The 20,583-nt window shown below is 40.2% G+C and overlaps 1 protein-coding gene across 1 annotated transcript in view; it reads right to left on the bottom strand.

The window, feature by feature from the left end:
- CAMK1G (calcium/calmodulin dependent protein kinase IG) overlaps window positions 1–20,583 on the bottom strand; it is a 47,138-nt gene that overhangs the window by 2,464 nt on the left and 24,091 nt on the right. The window contains exons 3-11 of the mRNA XM_074222566.1: window positions 17,719–17,847; window positions 15,383–15,457; window positions 11,883–12,021; window positions 8,936–9,059; window positions 7,167–7,242; window positions 6,065–6,177; window positions 5,139–5,217; window positions 2,323–2,410; window positions 594–1,036 (exon numbers count right to left, since the gene is read on the bottom strand). Of these exons, the coding sequence (XP_074078667.1) occupies window positions 594–1,036; window positions 2,323–2,410; window positions 5,139–5,217; window positions 6,065–6,177; window positions 7,167–7,242; window positions 8,936–9,059; window positions 11,883–12,021; window positions 15,383–15,457; window positions 17,719–17,847 (1,266 nt within the window). The remainder of the gene's footprint in view (window positions 1–593; window positions 1,037–2,322; window positions 2,411–5,138; window positions 5,218–6,064; window positions 6,178–7,166; window positions 7,243–8,935; window positions 9,060–11,882; window positions 12,022–15,382; window positions 15,458–17,718; window positions 17,848–20,583) is intronic.

Raw genomic sequence — 20,583 nt, 5'->3', positions numbered from 1 at the left:
GAAACAACATGAGAGTTTTTGGAAGAGGAATAGAAATAAGACAGAGGGGAGAAGCAAAGATGCTTAGAGAAAGATATATTCTTGTAATTCTCTCCATTTCTGCTATCACTATTGTCCCTTCCCTGAACTCAAAAGCAAACAATCCATAGTAAGCACATGCAGGGTTTTCCTTTCTCTCTCTATCCCAGAGATTGTTATTCTTTTGGGGAAGGGTCATGAATCCCTTTGGCAGGTTGTTGATGCCTATAAACCCCTTCACAGGATTTTTTTTTGTAAGGCAAATGGGGTTAAGTGGCTTGCCCAAGGCCACACAGCTAGGTAATTGTTAAGTGTCTGAGACCGGATTTGAACCCAGGTACTCCTGACTCCAAGGCCGGTGCTTTATCCAATATGCCACCTAGCCGTCCCCCCTTTACAGGTTTTTAAATGGATAAAATAAAATACATAGGATGAGAAAAGAAATCGATTCTATTGAAATAGATGTATTTGTTTTCTCATCCATTTTCATGAACTCCCTGAAATATAACCTTGGATTTCTTAGGTATCTGTAGACTCCAAGTTAGGAATTCCTGCTTCCTCCCATTTCTACTCACTGTTTTTTGTTGGCCTTTTTGAGGAGTGCTGGTTCTGAGCCAAAGGGTGTCTTTGCTTTCTCCCCACTGTTCAGACAGCTGGAGCAGCAGCCACAGGGCCCTCTGCTCAGGTTTCCCTGGTGCATGGGAACCAGGCTGCTGCTGATCTGTAGGGAGCCATTGATCAGGCAATTGACGGACCTGCTCTCAGAGACGGTGTTGTCCAGAGTGGGGTGACAGGGGCCATGCTGGCAGGGGAGCCAGGTTGGTATCGGACTTGCTGGCTTCTCTTCCAAAGGAGGCGTCTTGGGGATGCTGAGCACAGGGGTACTGGACTTGGAGAGCTCTGATGCCTGCATGGTGCTGGGTCGGACTTCCTCTGATTCTCGACGGGCCTCTGACGAATGCTGGCTCATGTGTAATTTTCTCATATGATGTACCACTGCAGCAGCATTGAAGGCTTGCTGCAAGAAGATATGACACCCATGTCCTGTGCAATTTGGGGACTTATGGGAGCCTGGGTTTTCCCCTTGCTTTTGTATCACAGTCCTTGGCATAGATCAATTCTTGTCTTATAAGAAGACCCCCCCCCCAGATACAGAGTTAGCAAGAGAATTCAGGGACCCCATCTCACTCAAGGCTCCTTCCTGGATTGACATTGAACTTTTAGTTCAGACAGTCCATAACATTAATTTATCACTCATTTCATACCAAACCCTATACTAAGTATTCTTAGTACTCAGTACTTAGTACTTAGCCTCATTCTGAGCATGAGGATAGTAGACGCAAAAATACAGTCAGGAGATAGGGTGTAACGTGTGGAGTAGCAAGCTGCATCATGGCAGCTAGGATAGAGTGCTGGACTTGGAGCCAGGACAACCTGAATTCAAATTCAGACTTAGATAATTTCTAGCTATGTGATCCTGGGCAAGTCACTTAATCCTGTCTGCCTCAGTTTCCTCCCCTTTAAAATGACCTGGAAAAGGAAATGGCAAACCATTCCAATATCTTTGCCAAGAAAATACCAAATGGAGTCATGATGAGTCAGACATAACTGAAATGACTCAACAACAACATTGTGCACAGAGGGGACTAAAGTATCTCAAGATTGGAAGAGACCATGTCTAGATGGACTTTAAAGGCCTCACTGAATGGTGAAAGACTACTCCAATTCACTGAAGAAACTGAGAAATGTAAACTCCTTGAAGGCATGGAATCTTCCATCTTTGTCTTTGGCAAACCCAGTCCTTAACAGAGTGATTTAAGTGAAAAAACAAATGTTTAATAAATGCTATTGAAGCAATTGTGTTTGGACATGACACTTTCAAAAGGCTGCCCACTGGAAGAGAGGCTAAGTTTGTTGAACTTGCTCCAGTGGGCAGAAGTAGGAATAAAAGCTGACAGTGGCAAAAAAGGCCAATTTGGCTCAAAGGAACACTTTCTTCATAATTAAGTCTACCTATTAATGGAAAAGACTGATTAGGAGGACAAGTTGTACCCACAAATAGATGCACTGAAATGGGAGAAGGGAGACCATTTGTTGGGAGTAATATAGAAGGAATTTATGCTTAGGGTAGGGTTTGAATTAGAAGATCTCTACAATTCATTCAAGCTCTGGGATTTTGTGATTTATCTGAAGACAAGGCAGGAAGAATCTCATTTAGAGCTTTATTTTGAGCATAAAAGTATTTCCTCTCTATCTTTTTGGAGAGGGAAGATCCTTACTCACCACCTGAATGGGACAGCTTACCCTCCATTTGCTCTTGGCGAAATTTTTCTGGATCTGGAGACTGACAGATGGGTAGATGTCTCGGTGCAGGGCAGTGTTGCCATCAATCCTGTAAGAAGGGAGAAATGAAGATAAACTGGTGGTGTTTTTTTTTTTTTTACTTGAATGTAATTGGGGGAGAAGGACAATTCCACCAGGGTTAGAGCTGAAATAGGTATTATGATCATAAGAGAGAGAGAGCCTGGCCTATATTACTATCTGAAGTGATAGTTTATAAGTATGGTTTCTTCACATTAGTAAATTCAGAACAAAGATTTCCTCTTATGGAAATGACTGTGACTGACAGTTCCAGAAGAATAGAAGAAGTCAAGAATGGGTCTTTAGGAGCACTTAGATTGCTTCTATGTCCCTGTGTTCTCTTGCTGAAGGCTCAGTTATGGCCTCCTCACTAATCTCCTTATTAGAAGAGGTTATATATCATATCATCTCTTATAAGACACCTCTACCTTTACCAGTCAATAAGAGGTATTTATTGAGTGTCTACAATATACACAGTCCTATACTTGGTGCTGAGGAGGACCAAGAAGGTTGAGTTGAGATCCCTTTCTTTGAAGACTTTATAGTCTAATTTTTTTGCAAGGCAGTGAGGTTAAGTGACCTGCCCAAGGTCACACAGCTAGGTAATTATTAAATCTCTGAGAACAGATTTGAAATGACTCTAGGGCTAGTGCTCCATCCATTGTCCCAGCTAGCTGCCCCAGCTTTATGGTCTAATTGAAGAGATGGCATACACATGAAACAAATAGGGAAGATTTTGCAAAAAGCCCTACAAAAGGTCAGAGAAGAGGAAGGTTAGTGTAGACTTGAGTAGGCTGGGAGGGCTTTCAATCACTTATTATCTATGCAACCCAAGTCAAATTATTTCTCCTCTCTAAGCCTCAGTTTCTTTACCTGTAAAATGAAAAGGTTGGACTATATGAACTATATATGTTATTGCTCTATCATCCTGAGGTGGGACTTAGCTAGGCCCTGAGGGATTTGGATACGCAGAGAGCTAATGGTAGGCATTCCATTGAAGATAGGGAGCCATGGGATAATAAATTCATGGCAGCAGGAATGAACATGGTGTGTTTAGGGAAGCACAATGAGTTGACTGGCTTGGTGAAAGTTGAGGATACTGTAGGATCATGGATTAGGGATGAAAAATGCCTTAGACATTATCAAGTCTCTTTCTCTCTTTTTTAAATATCAAATTATATTTTTAAAAAATCAACAAAATCTTGCCCCCTGAAGTGGGGTTTATAACAAGAATGCTTAGCCAAGCCAGCCTTCCATATTGATCCCAGGGTCATGCATGTGAATGAGCAGATTTTGAATGCTGTCTCCCTGACTCTTAAGTCTAATCACAGTATCTCCTAACTTGCTTTGATTGCTGCCCAGATGTCTTTGGTTGGGAGAGCAGTAGTAAATAATTTTGATTGAGGAAGGATATGACCATATTATAGATTTTCTTGAAATCCAAATATAGAGGATTTGGATGATGCAGCATGGAATAAGGAAATATCCTAGGTTCTTTAGCAAAAGAGGAACAGACACATGTCTAAGGACTCAGTTTATATTCATTGGCCTTCATAAATGTGCTTTTCTAAGTATTAAGTAATTTTATACATTCATATTCTGACCACTTCCCTCCCTACCCCATCTGCAAATAGAGTAAAAACTCCCAGAGGGCAGACTTCCCTGTCTCCCCCTCACTTCTCTCATCACAACAAACACAAAATTTCCATGACAGTTCAGTCACATGACTTTTTTGATGTATGAACTTGGCAACATATCCTTTATTTGTTTGGTGGAAACAGCCAACCTGGAGGGGTCTTTCTTTTTCCAATCCATTGAATTAAAATGAGGTACAACTGCCAATTTTCTAGTGTCACAGAAGGTCTAACTGCATATAGATATAGACTGAATGGGAGAAGAGGTCTCCCAGCAGAGTAGTGAATAGAAAAGTAATATTCTGAAAGTCCCATCACATTCAGTACTCTGGAATACTGTGTCTAATTCTGAGCATCATATATTAGGGAGGAGAAGCACTGATGGACTCACAGAACATTCAGAGAAGGGCAACCAAGTCAAGTCAACAAATATATATTAAAGGCCTATCATGTTCTAGGCCAAGATGATGAGAGGAGGAGTGCCATTCTATTGGAGGGTTAGTTAAAATAACTGGAGAGACAAAGTTAGGGGATATGATAGCTGTCATTTGGAAAAAAAAGTTTGACTTGTCTCCAGGAGGGTCTAACATGGTTGAAAAAGTTGCACAGAGGCAGATTTTTGTTTCATATAAAGAAAAACTTCCTAAAAACTAGAATTATCCAAATGAAGAATGGGTTGCCTCAGGAGGAAGTCAGTTTAAGATCCGAGTTTGAGACATAGAAGGGATCTCAGAGACTACTTAGCTCAAACTCGTTATTTTATAGATGAAGAAACTGAGGCCCAGAGAGGGACTTTTCTGTGATTAAATAACTAATAAACTTGGGAAGCAGGACTTGAACTTAGGTCCTTTGACTTCAGAAAGTGTATTTTTTGCTGTATAATAGATCACCAAGACTAGATGTCTTCTCAAAGATGTCAGATGACTTTTCAGCTATGTGATAAAAGAAATTCCTATACAGGTAGAAGCTGGGCCTAATGATGTCTGAGGTCCTTTCCAACTCTGAAATTCTCAGGCTATGGCCCCAGGACATAGTGAGAAACTTGATAATAGCTGGGCAATAATTCTGCAAGCTGAGCTATAGAACTAGGACTCAGAGGGAAGGCCTGCACTCTATCCCACTCACCAGGGGTGACTCAGGGCCTTCTCACAGGTGTATCTTTCGTTGGGATCCTTCTCCAGCAAGTGGCAAATGAAATCTTTGGCTGTGGGGAGAAATCAAAGATGCAAAAAGGCAGGCTTCATGACTGATGGAAATGAATCCTCAGGCTGATGAGTGGGAGCAAATGCAAAGCCAGCTAATCTTCTAAAGTGGCAATTTCAAATATCTAAAGAAGGGAGAAAACCCAACGCAACCTACCCATCAACTACTCAAAGAGGAGAGGTTTCAAGGAACCTCACCCACACACAGTTCTGCTGACACATAGACACACACACACATGTCCAAACATATTCATAAGTACACGTGTGCACAAGGACACCCACGTGAACACTGGGTGCTTTTCAGGTCTGATCCTTCGCTTTATCAACTCAACAAACAATTCTTAAATCAGTACTGAATCAGAGGATATCAGAACTGACAAGAACCATTGCAATGTCTTTGCTATAGTCAGTTCTTTTCCTGGCAAAGTAGCATGCTTCTTTCTTGGCATCCAGGGTATTAAGTGTGCCAGATCTGCCCAGGACACTGCCAGTTTTGCCCTCTTGACATCATCTCAATGTGTCCCTCTCCCCAACCTTCCTTCTCTGCCAAAATTTTTGGACATACACTAGTAACAGAGAACTGGAACAGTCTAAACTCAAGATGGTGAGAATTAAGTCTATTTCTGAAGTAGTTGGAGCATTGCAAATTCCAGGAATCTTTGGGGGTGGGTGGGTGGGGGCAACCCTGATTTTCATATGCTGCTTCACTTGATTACTTTTGCTCCTTTGTCCTACTTCCCAGTCTAGTCTTCCATGTCCCTCTGTGCTGGATGAACCCTAGGAGTACAAGAGAAAGGAAGAACTGGCAGTTCTCTTCCCTCTGATTAATGTACCCAGGAGGCACCTTACCAGACTCAGAAATGTCATCCCAGAATGGAGACTCAAACTCATAATAGCCTTCCTTGATCTTCTCAAACAACTTGGATTCCGTTTCTTCATAGAAAGGAGGGTATCCACACAGCCTGCAATATACACCAGGAGAAAAAGGCAGCTTAATCTTCGGTCATCTCCCTGTGACCAATCATCTCTTCACCCTTTACTTGCACTGTTCAGATGGAGGCTAGAGGGCCATGGGAGTGGGTAGTTCAGATGACCATCTGCTTCTAATCTAAGAAGGATCTAAGTGCCATAGAAGGTTTGCTATCTGAAACCAGAGATAACTGACACGGTCACCCAGAAAAGTCTCTGCCTCTCCCTATGTTCCTGGCAATATCTCTTCTATTTGCTGGCTGAAATGCCTTTAATGGGGGAAATCTTTCATGCTAGACATCAGGATTAAAGTACAACTATACACTATCTGTGTGACCTTAGGTAAATCCCTTGCATCTCAGTTGCCTCATCTGTAACATGAAGGCATTGGGCAAGCTAGTCCCTGAGGTCTTTTGTCAGTTCTAAATATTTCTCTATAATCCTAGTAGCCAAGGGAGAGGGACATTGTGTGAAAAACCCACAAGGAAGCTTATAAGACTTATAAGATCATATTTTGATTAACAAAGAGAAGAGAGATAACCTCGGTCACCTGAAAAGAAATGCATGAGTGTGTGTGTGTGTGTGTGTGTGTGTGTGTATGTGTGATGTGTATAAATTTATTGGGGAACTTTATAGGAAGATAAACTTTCACAGAAAGAAGAAACTGATACCACTGGCAATGTTTTTTCTTCACCATTTTTTATTCCTTGGCTGGAATAAATGGAGTAGATAAAGTAAGTAAGAAGATGGAGCTCAGCTAGTCAGATCTTGCTTTCACTGCTATTCAGCTGATCAGATTCTTCTTCTGGGCTCTCAGAAAAGAAGAGAGCATTTAAAACAAGGATCTGAGGAGGATCTTGGTTTTTTAAAAAATAAACTAGATGATCACTAACAGAGAAGCCTTGTGGGGGTGGGGGGGAGTGATTGGGGCAAGGGCCTTTGGAATTGTGGGAGAATTAAGCAGATCACAGCTTCTACTCACAAAATGTAGGTGATGACCCCGATGGACCAGCAATCCACAGCCTTGCTGTATGGCTTCTGGGCTAGCACCTCAGGAGCTATGAGAAAGTAAATACTCAGTTAGTGAAACAGACTGGGAGAATCCTGGGCTCAGGTAACCTTGCTGAATGGAGCATATAATTCTTCACAATAAATTCACAAAAAACAAATGTCCTCTGTTTGTTAATATTCATGTACATTTATCACTAGGTTGTTTTATAAGTATTCTGTATGCTGTATCCTTGTGGGACTTGGTAGTCAACATGATAGACAATAAGACATCCTTGAGAAGGGAATGTGATTCCTTCATCAGATAGGAACCCCTTGAGGGTAAGGGCTACATGCATCTTCTTGTATTCCCAGTGGTGGAACTGCAAGCATTATTTACTCCGTGTCTGCTCTCTCTCTCTCTCTCTCTAAACCTGGACCAGGACTCTGTATCAAGACTCCATAGAAGGGGCAGCTAGGTGTTGCAGTGGATAGAGCAATGGCCCTGGAGTCAGGAGAACCTGAGTTCAAATCCAACCTTAGACTTAGTAATTACCTAGTAGTATGTCCCTGGGAGAGTCACTTTACCCCATTGCCTTGCAAAAACCAAAAAAATAAAAAAATAAAAAAGACTCCATAGTGAAACTTCCTGTTACCATTGGTTACTACCAACTCCTCTTCCTCCTCAAAGCCTACATTGGGCCTTGCCAGGTGACTCTGGGTAAGAAAGGAAAGCAGCAAGAATTGGAAGGTAAAACAAGATGTAAATTTATGTATACCTTTCCCCTTCTATTGTCCTTCGAAAATATACCCTAGACCAGATAAAGGCTCCTTGGAGATCCCAGGTTTCCTAGTCTCCATGCTCTAAAATATTCTCATTGAGTATGGAATTAACAGATCTGGATTAAAATTCTGACCCTGATAATTATTTGACATGATTTTAAGTAAGTTAGATTCCTGTCCCTGGGATTGTTTCTCCATTTGTTAAACCAGGGTCTTTGAAGTAGTTGATCTCTAAGGCGCATAATTTTCAACTCTAAGAGCCTACAAGGATACTTCCAATTTCTTTAGATCAGGAGCCCATTCTCCTAGAAATATTCACTGTATAATTGTAAGGCGCAAATGAGATAATCTATATAAGAGTACTTGGCAAACCCTAAAGCTGATACAAATGCCAGCTATTGCTATTATTATTAGTGCTGTTCTGATAATCAGGGAGATTCCTCCTCTGAGGAGGAAGAGAGGGAAGGAAATGAAGACTCAAAAATCTTTTAAGTTCTCAGAACCTCCCCAGTTCTTCATGGGGAGAGGAAAGGAGGCCTGAACCTAGAAACTGGTGAGAAAATTTAGGAAAGAATTGCAGAAAAACTCAGCTCTTGGAGCACAATTTAATGGGATTTGTTGACAGGTCTCCCAAGAGGGTATGAGTCATACTAATTGTACTTTAGAAGAGCATAACCAAAGATTTGGAGCTTTGGAACAACATGGTAAGGTCTAGAGAAGCATGGGCTGGCTGATTAACTGGGGGGTTGGTTCTCCAAAGACAGATGACTAAATTGAAGCTTTTTGGGAGCTAGACATTAACTCTCTAGGTTAGCTCCTGATTGCTCTGGAGCAAGACAAGATAATACAGTACAATTCAGTATAGTACAACACAAGACAAGACAACACAATACAGTACTATACAATGAACATTTGTTATGTGTCCACAGGTGGGCATAGCTGGTTGACTGATCTCCCTCCCTCTTTCCCTCCCTGACTCACCCACATAACCAGGAGTCCCACAGGCTGTGGACATCACACCACTCTGCTCCATCTTGGATAGTCCAAAGTCTGTGATCATGATCTTGGAGTTCTCATCAGGGGTGAGATAGAGCAGATTTTCAGGCTATAGGAGGGGAAGAAGAGCTAGGTTGAACAGGAGAGAATTATCACATGATGCAAAGTCCAAATTGATCTCAGGCAAATAAGACATCCTTCTACCTTCTCCTGACTCTGCATCTCATGAGGAGGCAGATATGCTGGAAAGCTGAGTTACTAGACCTGGGCTTGCCTTCTTTACCTCCTCCACACCCAAATGACTCTGAAATATGAAAATTTTCCCAATACCCCAAATAGGTCAATGTTTGGAGGAAATTCCAGAAGTCTGAAGGGTACTTGAACAATAGTCTTTAGACCTTTTCCCTTAGGAGGGTAAATAGCTATTCTCCAGTCCTATGAAACATATAGTAAGCACTCGAGTCCCTGAGGATCCCTAACTGAAGGTACATGGTAAGTGAATTTTAGGGATTGGGAGCCATAAGTTTTTTCTTACATGCCCAGAATCCAAACTTATGCTTTTGGATTTAACTTGAGGGAATTAATATAGACATGAGACTAAATTATCAAAACAGTAGAGATAGAAAGTCATATAGCCCTGATGTCTAGAACCAAAACAGGCTGTGGAATTTTTCTCTCTAGAGGTGGTTATCATTAGTTTTAAGCTCTGACTGGGGAAATGAGGTCAAGATGAATTCTGCCCACTGGCATGGGCATGGATCAGATGACTTGCAGAATTGTACAGTTAATTGAAAAAGGATTGGATTTGGAATCAAAGGGCCCTTCTTTAAACTCTGTTGAGTTATCATGGGCAATTGCTTCATCTCTCTGGAGCTCAATTTTCTCATCAGGATAATGAAAGGGTGGGACCAAATGGTCTCTATGGTCCCTTCTGGTTCCCAAACTATGATTCCATGACACATTCCTCTCTCCTCATTCTTTATGATGCAGCAATCTTGAACATGATACTCCCCCTCCTCTTTGTAAGGGCTGTTCCCCTTGCTCAGCCTTTTTTCTCTTTTACCTCCTTTTACTAGCTTTCAGGATTTAGCTCAAATCCTCCCTTCTGCAAGAGGCCTTTCCAGACCCCTTCCCCTTTACTGCTAGAGCAGTCTTCCATTTACTCTGAATATTCCTTGTCTGTAGGTCATTATTTTCATCTTGTTTCCCCCATTTGAATGTGAACTTCTAGAGATTAGTAGGTAAAGCAGTGCATACAACACTGTAAAACAGGAGTAATATAAACACCTCTCTTCCATAGAATTAAATGAGATATCTGTAAAATACCTAACAATTTACACAGTAGACATTTAAGAAAATATATGATGATTCTTCTTTGATTTTGAGTTTTGTCTTCACTTTATATTTTTCAAAGCATTCTTACAAACCTTTCAGTTGAATAAATATTGATTAACCATCAAGAAAATCACATTTCTAGGCCACTTTTAAGTTTGTGATATGGAGTCCTCAACACAATCCTTTTAGATGGGGAATACAAGTATTATGGTGCCCATTATATAGAGGTCAAAACTGAGGTTTGTAGAGGTGAAATATCCAAAGCAGGGTTTGAACTTGGAGATCCTGCTTCCAATTCCAACATTCTTTCCATTGTACCACATGTGAAAGGCCTTGAATTAAGGGTCAGAGCATTCAAAGTCACAACTCTATAGGAGTGTATTCAACTGAGGGTGATAAAGCCTAAATACAGTTAGATATCACAAAATGTATAGAATAATCTGAGGAAAAAAGCTAACAATAGTGCTCCAGGAAAATTTGAGGGAAAAAGCATTTATAAATAGTGGGGGGATGAAGGAGAGGTTAGGTGGAATGAAGGAATGAGAGGCAACATGGTGTAATACTTGGAGAGGATAGGAGGTTGACCTCAGAGTCAGGAAGACCTAGGCTCAAAACCTGCTTACTTCTATTATTTGAACAATTATAGAAAAATCATTTAATCTCTAAGTCTCAGTTTCCCAACAGTAAAATGAGGACATTGGATTCAGTGATCTCTAAGGTCCCTTCTAGATTTAAAATTATAATACTTTGAAGATCCTATGAGGTTTAAGGACATGATAACTGAACTGGAGGAAAAGAAGAACTCTGAAGGGGAGAGGGGAGAAGGGTGTCCTTTTTGAGAATGAGGAAATGGTTTTGGGGAATGATCCAATGGTGAGAGATGTGAGATAAAATTTCAATCTCAGGTGATCTCTAGAAGCCTGGTTTGGTTGGAACATAGATGGCATGGTAAAGGTAATGTGATTAAGGGTTAAGGATTAAGATAATAGATAATAGATAATAGAAGGTTTTAAACTAGGCTGAAGAGTTGATTCTTTATTCTAGATCCATTATTCTAGAAGCAACAGTCATATCTAGACTTTGGACTATTATTGAATTGTTTCTTGAAATAACTCTCTGGAATAAGGTAGGGCAGAGATGACTATTTTTTTCATTTCCAGTTTACAGATGAGGAAAAGAAGAGTCTTTAAATAACTTGTCACACATTTAGTGAGTGGTAGATTCAGAACTATAAGCCAAGTTTTCCATTTCTTAATTCATGAGTATTTCCCATAACTTGGCAACTGCTGTCATGGCTTTTTTCGGGATGAGGCCACTATCCACTGTCATTACCCCATCCCTACCATTTCTGAGAACCATGACTGGCAGAATGATCTCTTTCTTACCCAGCCAGTTCACCACTACTTCTTGAACCTGAGGATTCATCATTTTTGTGCTAGATAGTGTGGACATTCAATAGGTTTAGCCCACTGCAGTTTAGAACCCCTAAACTCAACAGATCCACCAGTCCTAACCTCTTCAGTAGCAGAGATTACCCGAGTGCGACATCATGCTGGGCAATAACGCCCTTTTTCCAAGATGTGACTTGCCATAATACCTTTAAGTCTCTGTGTACTATGCCATTCTCATGGAGGTATTTCACTGCTGATAGGACCTGCTGAATCACCAGGCTGGCATCCTTCTCAGTATAAACTCCTCTTTCCAGAATTCTGTCGAACAGTTCTCCTCCAGAAACTCTATAGGGAAGATTAGTAGATGGGGTGAGGGTGGGAGAGTGGAGAGAAGGAATGCAGAGGAATTAGATGCTGAATAGCTCACAATTCTAGGAACAGATATTCTTGTGGAGGAGAAAGGGATCTGAATTATAAGGAACAAGTTAATAGTCAGACAGAGATTTGGGTCTCAGAGGACCCAGCAGAGTAATTGGGTATTTATCTATTGTATCTGAAGGATACTGGGGATATATCATTGCTACATCATATTGTGTAATTCCTTTGGTTTAAATTCTTCTTTCCTCTCCTCTCTCCTCCTCTTCTATTTTCTCTTCTTCCCTCTCTCCTCCTCTCTTTTCTCTTCTTTCCTCTCTTCTAGACCTGCTACTTAATGCTGTGTGGCTTTGGTCAAGTCATTTAATGTTTTAGCCTTGAGTCTCAGTTACTCAGATATCTCTAAATCCATTGTTACTATAGCTATTAGAACTGGGAGTCAAATCCAATCCTCAGACTATAAAATCAGTGCTTGCTCCTTTACACCAAGAAAGAAATACAGACTTTACAATTTTGCCTGGGCTAGCCCTCCTTCTGGAAGAATATTAAGATTTGTTGTAGAAATTGTCTAAAAGGTCAGGGGATGGGAGTTTATTTTTCAGAGGAGGGGAAAAACCTTCTGAAATTGTAATGTTAATTCTATTTCCGACTTTTTTCCAACTCTTTTACAAAATTCAGAGGTAGGGTTGTGCAGGACTAAATCTGGAGTCAGGAAAACCTGGATGTATTCCCTTTGAGATTTACCAGCTATGTAGCTATTTTGTTATTGAGTCTTTTTTTTTCAGTTGTGTCCAACTCTTCATGCCCCTTTTCTTGGCAAAGATGCTGGAGTAGTTTACCATTTCCTTCTCCAGCTCATTAGAGAGATGAGGGAGCTGAGATCAAGAGGATTAAGTGACTTGCCCAAGGTCTCATAGCTCTTTAGTTTCTGAAAATAGATTTGAACTCAGATCCACCTGACTCCAGAGCTGGTACTGTCTCCATTTCTCCAACTAGTTGTCTCTGTGTGACTATGAAGTTAAATTAAGATAAAGTCACCTAATCTCTCTGAACCTCATTTATAAAACAGAGACAACAATACCTTTATTACTTCTAGTTCTAAAGTGCTATATAAGGGTCAATTATTATTATATACCTTAAAAATTAAACATGTAAAGAATTGCTCTATATTATATATGTATATGAATTATTTCTAGTTATATATAATACATCTAGATATCTAGATATATAACATAGCTATTATTGGTGAGGGACAAAGATATTCTATGATGGGCTGGCCATGTTGTTTGAATGGCAGATGTATGATTATCAAAAATACTATTTTATGCAGAATTCACTCAGGACAACAGCTCACAGAGAGTTCAGAAAAGCAATACTGGAATATCCTGAAGGTGTCTCTCTCTCTCTCTCTCTCTCCCTCTCTTTAGGTTTTTACCAGGCAAATGGGGTTAAGTGGCTTGCCCAAGGCCACACAGATAGGTAATTATTAGGTAATTATTAAGTGTCTGAGACCGGATTTGAACCCAAGTACTCCTTACTCCAGGGCTGGTGTTTTATCCACTGCACCACCTAGCCACCCCATGAAGATCTCTCTTAAGAATTTTAGAATTTATTGTTCAGCATGGGAGACACTGGCACAGGACTGCCCATCATGTCATGCCTCATCAGAGAGGGTTGTATGCTCTATGAGCAAGGCAGAACTGAGACAACTCAAAGGAAATGTGAAATATGTAAGTTTAGAGAACTCACCCCAGGTATTCACATGGACTATTTGGAAGTGACCTGTAGTAGAGCATTCTGAGCTTATATTGGTCTGATCAGTTATATCTCTAACTTTTCTCTAACATAGTGAAGTCATTTTGGTCTTCTTCAATAATGAAGGACAAGAATCAACACCAGATATCTATATCATACATATTACTCAACTATAATATTTATTATATTTATAGTATATTAGTTATATGCATAGAATTATATAAATGATATAATACATTATATTTAATTCTAAAAATTATTTATTATAGATTCATAATATAATATACCTAGTTATAGAGAAATATAATATATCATACCAAATTATGTACAAATATTAAAAATTTATGTTATCTAATTATATTATACCTAATATAATATACCTAATTATATATAGATATTATAATTATATATGGATATTACATAGAATAGTATATCATATATCATAGAGAGAAAATATATTATGTATAAGATGTAGCTATACTTTATATAGTTACATCTAATATCTAATATAAAATAAAATATAATATATATCTAAATATATAAGACATATCTTTATCTGTTTTTCTCTAATAACATCCAGAGGTAAAGCAAAGTAAGAATAATATTACTATGCCTACCTCCTGTGGTTGCTGTAAAGATCAAATGAAGTAAGGCAGACAAAAGTACTTTAAAGTTCTGAGCAGGGGGTAATAGAGGATTAACTCCAAACTTCTCTGATCCTTTCTTTTGTTTTTCTCTCCCTGTACCCTGAGGCTCACACAGGGCAGGCACAGGCATAAAAAGAAAGACAACTCTTTGGAAACAAATCCTCATCATGTGACCCTATACAGCATGAATTCTAGCCGACTGGAGCCCTGGGAGATGTGACCCTTCTCCCAGGGTCTCTCAGGCAGACCTACATCCTTGCCTCCGCTTACCTGACCTGAAGGACTGTGAGTTAATCCTAACGAATGGGCCTCATTAAAGCCCAGCTAGGCTCAACTGAGTTTGCTTATTAGCACTTCTCCCAGCCTTTTGCCAGTTCTTTCTGCTCCCTCTGATGCCCGATTCCTCCCTTTTTGCTGAACTCCTTGTGAGTCTAGGAAATTTAATAGGCTACTTGGGTCTGAGTTGGCTCATTAAAGTTACCAGGAGTCAGGGAGGGTAGAGGGAGCTGTATCGTCAAGTCAAAACCATACATTTTACTCAGCCATGCTGGTATGGTGGCATCAGGATTGGAACAGGACAAGGGAAAAGACAGAGTTTTATAAATAGAACATCTCTTTTCTTCTGATGAGATCTGGGCACAGTCCAAGTCCTAGCAGGCTCATTCAACTGGCATTTATATGGGCTGGTGACATGAGAACCTTTCTAATGGGTTGTTACTTTCACTTCATAGATTGAGAGAAACAGTCACCGATGGGACCCGTGAATCACTTGAAAGAGGTCTCAGTTTCCTTGAGTTTCTTGTTCTCACTACAGAATCCTCTATCTTGGTTCACCCCCTCCCTATATCCCATGAGGCTTTCTGGTGCCAGCCCCTCCCCCTTTTCCCACCCAAAGGCTCTGCAGAGGATCTAGTGCCTCTCTCACTTACAATTGCATAACCAGGTAATAATGAGTGGAGCTCTCATAGATGTCTTCTAGAGTGACGATGTTTTCATGTTTGATCCTGAGAAGAGGAGAAGAGGTCAGTTCAGATGGAGAATGATTTATAGTGCCCATAGGAAAAAAAATAGACTCAATTCAGCTAGGCTTAGATGTTCTCCAGGGAATTTGCAGACATATCAACATATTGCTGAGCATGGAGTCCCTACTACTACTACTACTACTACTACTACTACTACTACTACTACTACTACTACTACTACTACTACCACTACCACTACTACTAGTCCTTCTGTGTTGAAGAGGACCAAGTGATTGGTGGGGATGCCTTGCACATCTATGCTGGATTTAGCTGAAAGGTAGGAGTGGGTAGAGATGGAGCAGAAAGTCTAGTCAGATAAGTCACTCAGACACAAGGGGAGGCTGTCTCCCAGAAACTCTGACCTTAGCCAGGAGGATTTTGCTGACAACTCCAAAACTCCTGACTGCCCAATAAGAGGGAGAGAAGGAGGCAGCAGGTGGAGGATCACTGTGATAAGGACGGAGATGGGAGAAATGCAGCACCTCCCACGGAGGCACATTGCTCCCAACTGGCAGAGATAACAAACTGTTTTCAGTTTGGGGGACTATCACAGGTAAGTTGTAAGTCCTCTAAGATGTCAGTCCCCAGGGATAAGCCCCCATACACCACCCTACTTGTGGCTTTGAGAAAAAATAACCTGGACGATATAATTTTCCCCTTCTCCTAAGCTTTTGTTACACTAAGGCCATGGAAGTCTCTTTAAGATCAAATGGAAGAAAACTGAATTTGTAGTAAAAAGCTCAAGATTTCATCCTGCCAATTACTCTTTATGTAACCCTGGGGGGATGGGGAAGGGAATAATCATTTATATAGCATCTACTGCTAAGGACTCAACATTGGGTTAAGTGTTGAGTCTTTCTGGGCTCAATTTTCCTATTTGCAAAATAGGGCAAGAAGGAATGTACTCATACTACAGTGGAGGGAGAGAAAAGAACTCATCAGGAAAGTGTGGGAGTATTGATTAGGTCACTGGGGAGGAAACTGTACCATATTCATTTTTGGAGATCACGGAGAACAAGACAGTTCACAAGACAGACACATTTCATAAGATTGTAACTTTATAGCTGTTAGTATACATTTATAGCTGTATAAATTTATAACCCTTTGAAATCTTATTTTATGAATGAGGAAACATAGACATAGATGGGTACAGTAACTTGTTCAGGGTCACACAGATAAAAAGTAGCAGAGACAAGATCAGAATCCAGGTTACTTGATTCCGAAACCATTGACCTTTCTATCATTTTATACTGCCTTTCATAATTCTACTGCTCATGGACTAGGTGAAGGTCTAAAATCAGGTGATCCAACCCATGGCCCATGGATCGAATGCAGCTTTCAAAGCCCATTCATGCAGCATTATTACATTTAATTATTTTACTTATTGGTAATTAGGGTTGCATTGTAGTCATAAATAAATATTAAATTCTATAGGCAGCCCTTGACAAGATTTTGTCAGGTGATGCAACCCGGAAGAGCTAAACGATTGGACACCCTTTCCAAAGCATATGCACAGAAGTATAGGATCACAGTTTTAAAAGTCTATGAATCCCTCTCTAGCTTCAATAGTTAAGAGTTCTGTTTGATTCGGAGAGGGAATTCAAGGTCAAGAAAGTTACCTTACTCATGTCTGGTCCATATCAAGAATTCCTAAAAATTCAGACTAATCACAAGAATACTTCCAATTCTATTTAATGACATCTTTAGGGTGCTATCCATCATAACTGCCCCTTTGATAAACATGAGTGAGTAGCCTTGGAATGGTCAATGGTGGCTAATATTGCTTCCTCCTTAGTTAAATTTTTTAAAGTGGTTAGATAAACTAGAGAGAAGGGGAAAAATCTCGGATTTCCACTTGTAGTGAAAATTTCATGCAGAGATCAACTTAATAGAAGGAAGACTTTCTTAACAATTAGAGCTATCCCCCCAAACAATAGGTTACTCTTATTATATCGTGAGATAGCTATTACTGGAGGTTTTTAAGCAGATTCTGAATAATCACTTATGGAAAAAGAATTCGTGCCTCAGTTATAGGTTGAACTAGATGGTATGGAGTCCCTTCCTATCCACCCAATCAATTCTATAATTTATAGTCTAGACTGATTCAACCCCTTAGAATAGAATAGCTTGGGCTATCACACTATCAGAGTGATCCTGACTGCCCAGTCCTTTCTGCTGAAGGTGTCTGGGGGAAATGTTTATGATCAGCTGGAGGTAACTAAACAAGTGTCCAGCAGACTCACTTTTTCAACACCGCAATTTCATTCTCCAGGCTGCTGTCCCGGAAGGCAGGAGATTTTTTGATGCATTTCAGGGCAAACAGCTTCCCAGAGACCCTTTGCTTCACCAGGAACACTTCTGAAAAAGCTCCTCTGTAAGGAAAAAAAAATACCAAGAAGAAAAGCTTAGCTTGTACCAGTTGGAGAACATTGTTGGGGGCAAAATACAAAGACAGGCAAACATTTGGTTGATAATTAGCTTCTATTATCACTGTAAACTACCTATAATTAGCCAAAGAATTGGACTTGAATTTGCCATGTTTATTATAGCCATGGTGTTCCTTTCTTTGTACAATAAATCTAAGGGGGGGAGGGGGAAAGGCTTGATGGAAGGAGGTGGGTGATTTCTCCATTATATATACATATATATAATATGAATATGTATGTGTGTATATATACATATGAATATGTATGTATGTATGTATGCATGTAGCACTTCGTTCTTGCCTACCTAAGGCATGAGCTGGAGGGGAACCTGAATTCTCCAGGTTATGTGTATCAGTGAATTACAAACTATAGTAGGTCCTCCCAAAGAGCAGTATTTCAATCAATCAAACAATTAATCAATTGACAAGCATCTATTAAGTGCCTATTAAGGTACCAAATACTGGGAACTGAAGGACAACCCTCCTCTCCTTGTTGCCCCCCAATTACTATTCTAGATTGAAAGCTGAACCAACTCAGAGGTTTCCAAGCTCAATGTCCTCATTTTGTACATGAGAAAACTGAAATGATGAAAAATTAAATCGCTCAACCAAGGTTTGGTCTGGGGTACTCTGACATCAAGTCTCTTTGCTGCCAGGTTGGGTGGGTAACTCTTTAAGACCATTTGTCAAGTGTCTTGTACCTCTTTTTTGTTTGTTTGGAAAATCCTCTAAGAAAAGGGAAAGAAAAGAAAAAAAAAGTCCTTGCCCTCAAGGAGCTCACAGTGTAATGGGAAAGACAACTCACAAATAATGACAATAGAAAGTCGGAAATTCCCACTATCAGTGCTCTAGAAATTAAGAGTCTCAGAGAATGGCCCGGACACTAAGAAGATAGGTGATTTTCCTATGATAATTCAGGAAAAGAGGTTAAGTCACTTACCCAAGATTACACAGAGGGTAAGCATCAAGTGTCTGAGGTTGGATTTGTGTTCTATCCACTTTGCCACCTAGCTGCCCCTCTCATACCATAAACAGTGGTACCTACATGGCACAATTGAGAAGGCATTGATTTTGAAATCAGGAAGATCTGGGTCTGAATTCCATCTCACATACTTATTAACTGTGGGATTCTGGGCAAATTGCTCAGCCTCAGTTTCCTTATTTGTAAAATGGGGATTAATAGTACTTCCTTTATAAGGTTTTATCAAGATAAAAGGTCTGTAACAAATCTTAAGTGCTCTGCAAATCTTAAAGTTCTATATTGATAAGAGCCACCCTTATTATATGTACATGATGTCTCCCCATTAGAATGCAAGTTCCTTGAGGGCAGGGAATATTTTACTTTTGTCTTTACCTCCCAGCACCTAGTAGGATGCCTTTCACATAGTAGGGTTGGATAAGTGCTTGATGATTGCTTGATTGCCCAGATGACTAAAGAACTGAGATTGGAGAATGTTAATATTTTGTTCTGACAGTATGGGTTTTTTTTAATGTGTGCGTGTGATGTGCGTTGTGTCTATCTGTGTGTGTTTGTGTGTCTGCATGTGTGTGTATTTGTATGAGATGGGGAATCAAGGATGAGGCATCAAGAGATGAATGGAGGATATTTGTTAGTTATTTTTGCAGTTGTGTCTGACTTTTCATGACCCCATTTAGTGGGGTTTTTTTTTTTTGGCAAAGATACTGGAGCACTTTGCTATTTCCTTCTCATCTGACAGATGATAAAACTGAAGCAAACAGGGTTGAGTGACTTGCTCAGGGTCACATAGTTAAGTCAATATCTGAAATCAAATTTGAATACAGGCCTTCTTGATCCAAGGGATACCTTGGATGGATTCTTTTCTAAAACTCACATAAGCACCTGTGTTTGAAGCCTATTTGATTATTTTTGTTGCTTACTTTCTGTGTGAGTTACTTCCTTGCTCCCCCCCAAAGTGTCAGTTTCCTTCTCTTAAAAATAAAGGGGTTATTGGGGCAGCTAGGTGGCATGGTGGATAGAGCACCGGCCCTGGAGTCAGGAGTACCTGGGTTCAAATCCAACCTCAGACACTTAATAATTGCCTGACTGTGTGACCTTGGGCAAATCACTTAACCCCATTGCTTAAAAAAAATGAAGGAGTTAAACTAGTTATTCTTCTGACTCTTAAACAACAGAACTCTATGATTCAATTGAATTTAACTCAATAAGTATTTACATATACCTACTATGTGCTGGAGATACAAAACTTAAAATCTAAGAAATGATCTCTTACCCTCATCCTTCTGGGGGAAACCAAATGTATATAGATGATTAAAATGCAAGACAATTCTGACTCAGGCACAGAGATCTTAAGTTATTTGGCCTGGGTTGCACAGTCAGGGCCTACCCTTCCTCCCCCTTCCCAGACTAGGTTTGAACTCAGATCTTCTTGACTGCCAGTCCAGCGCTGTACCCTGAAGGGAAAGCACTTAACCGTCAGTCTTGCTTTGTTAGTGAGTGATAATGCCAAGGCTTAGCCCAAGCCCCTTAGGTTTTGGGAATTTCAAATCTAATTCAAAAGTGCCTTTCTCCCTGTTTACCTCATGCAGGTGGATCCATTAGATGTGGAGTGCTTAGCAACCCTCAGGAGACCCCTGAAGGTCATTTCATTCCACTCTCTATTGAGCAGCTCCCTCCACTTCTAATTACCACTACCCACCAGTT

Source organism: Macrotis lagotis, chromosome 2 (genome assembly GCF_037893015.1).
Source record: "Macrotis lagotis isolate mMagLag1 chromosome 2, bilby.v1.9.chrom.fasta, whole genome shotgun sequence".
Lineage (NCBI taxonomy): Eukaryota > Metazoa > Chordata > Mammalia > Peramelemorphia > Peramelidae > Macrotis > Macrotis lagotis.
Note: the sequence above shows the minus strand (reverse complement) of the source record. Positions and strands in the feature narration are given on the sequence as shown.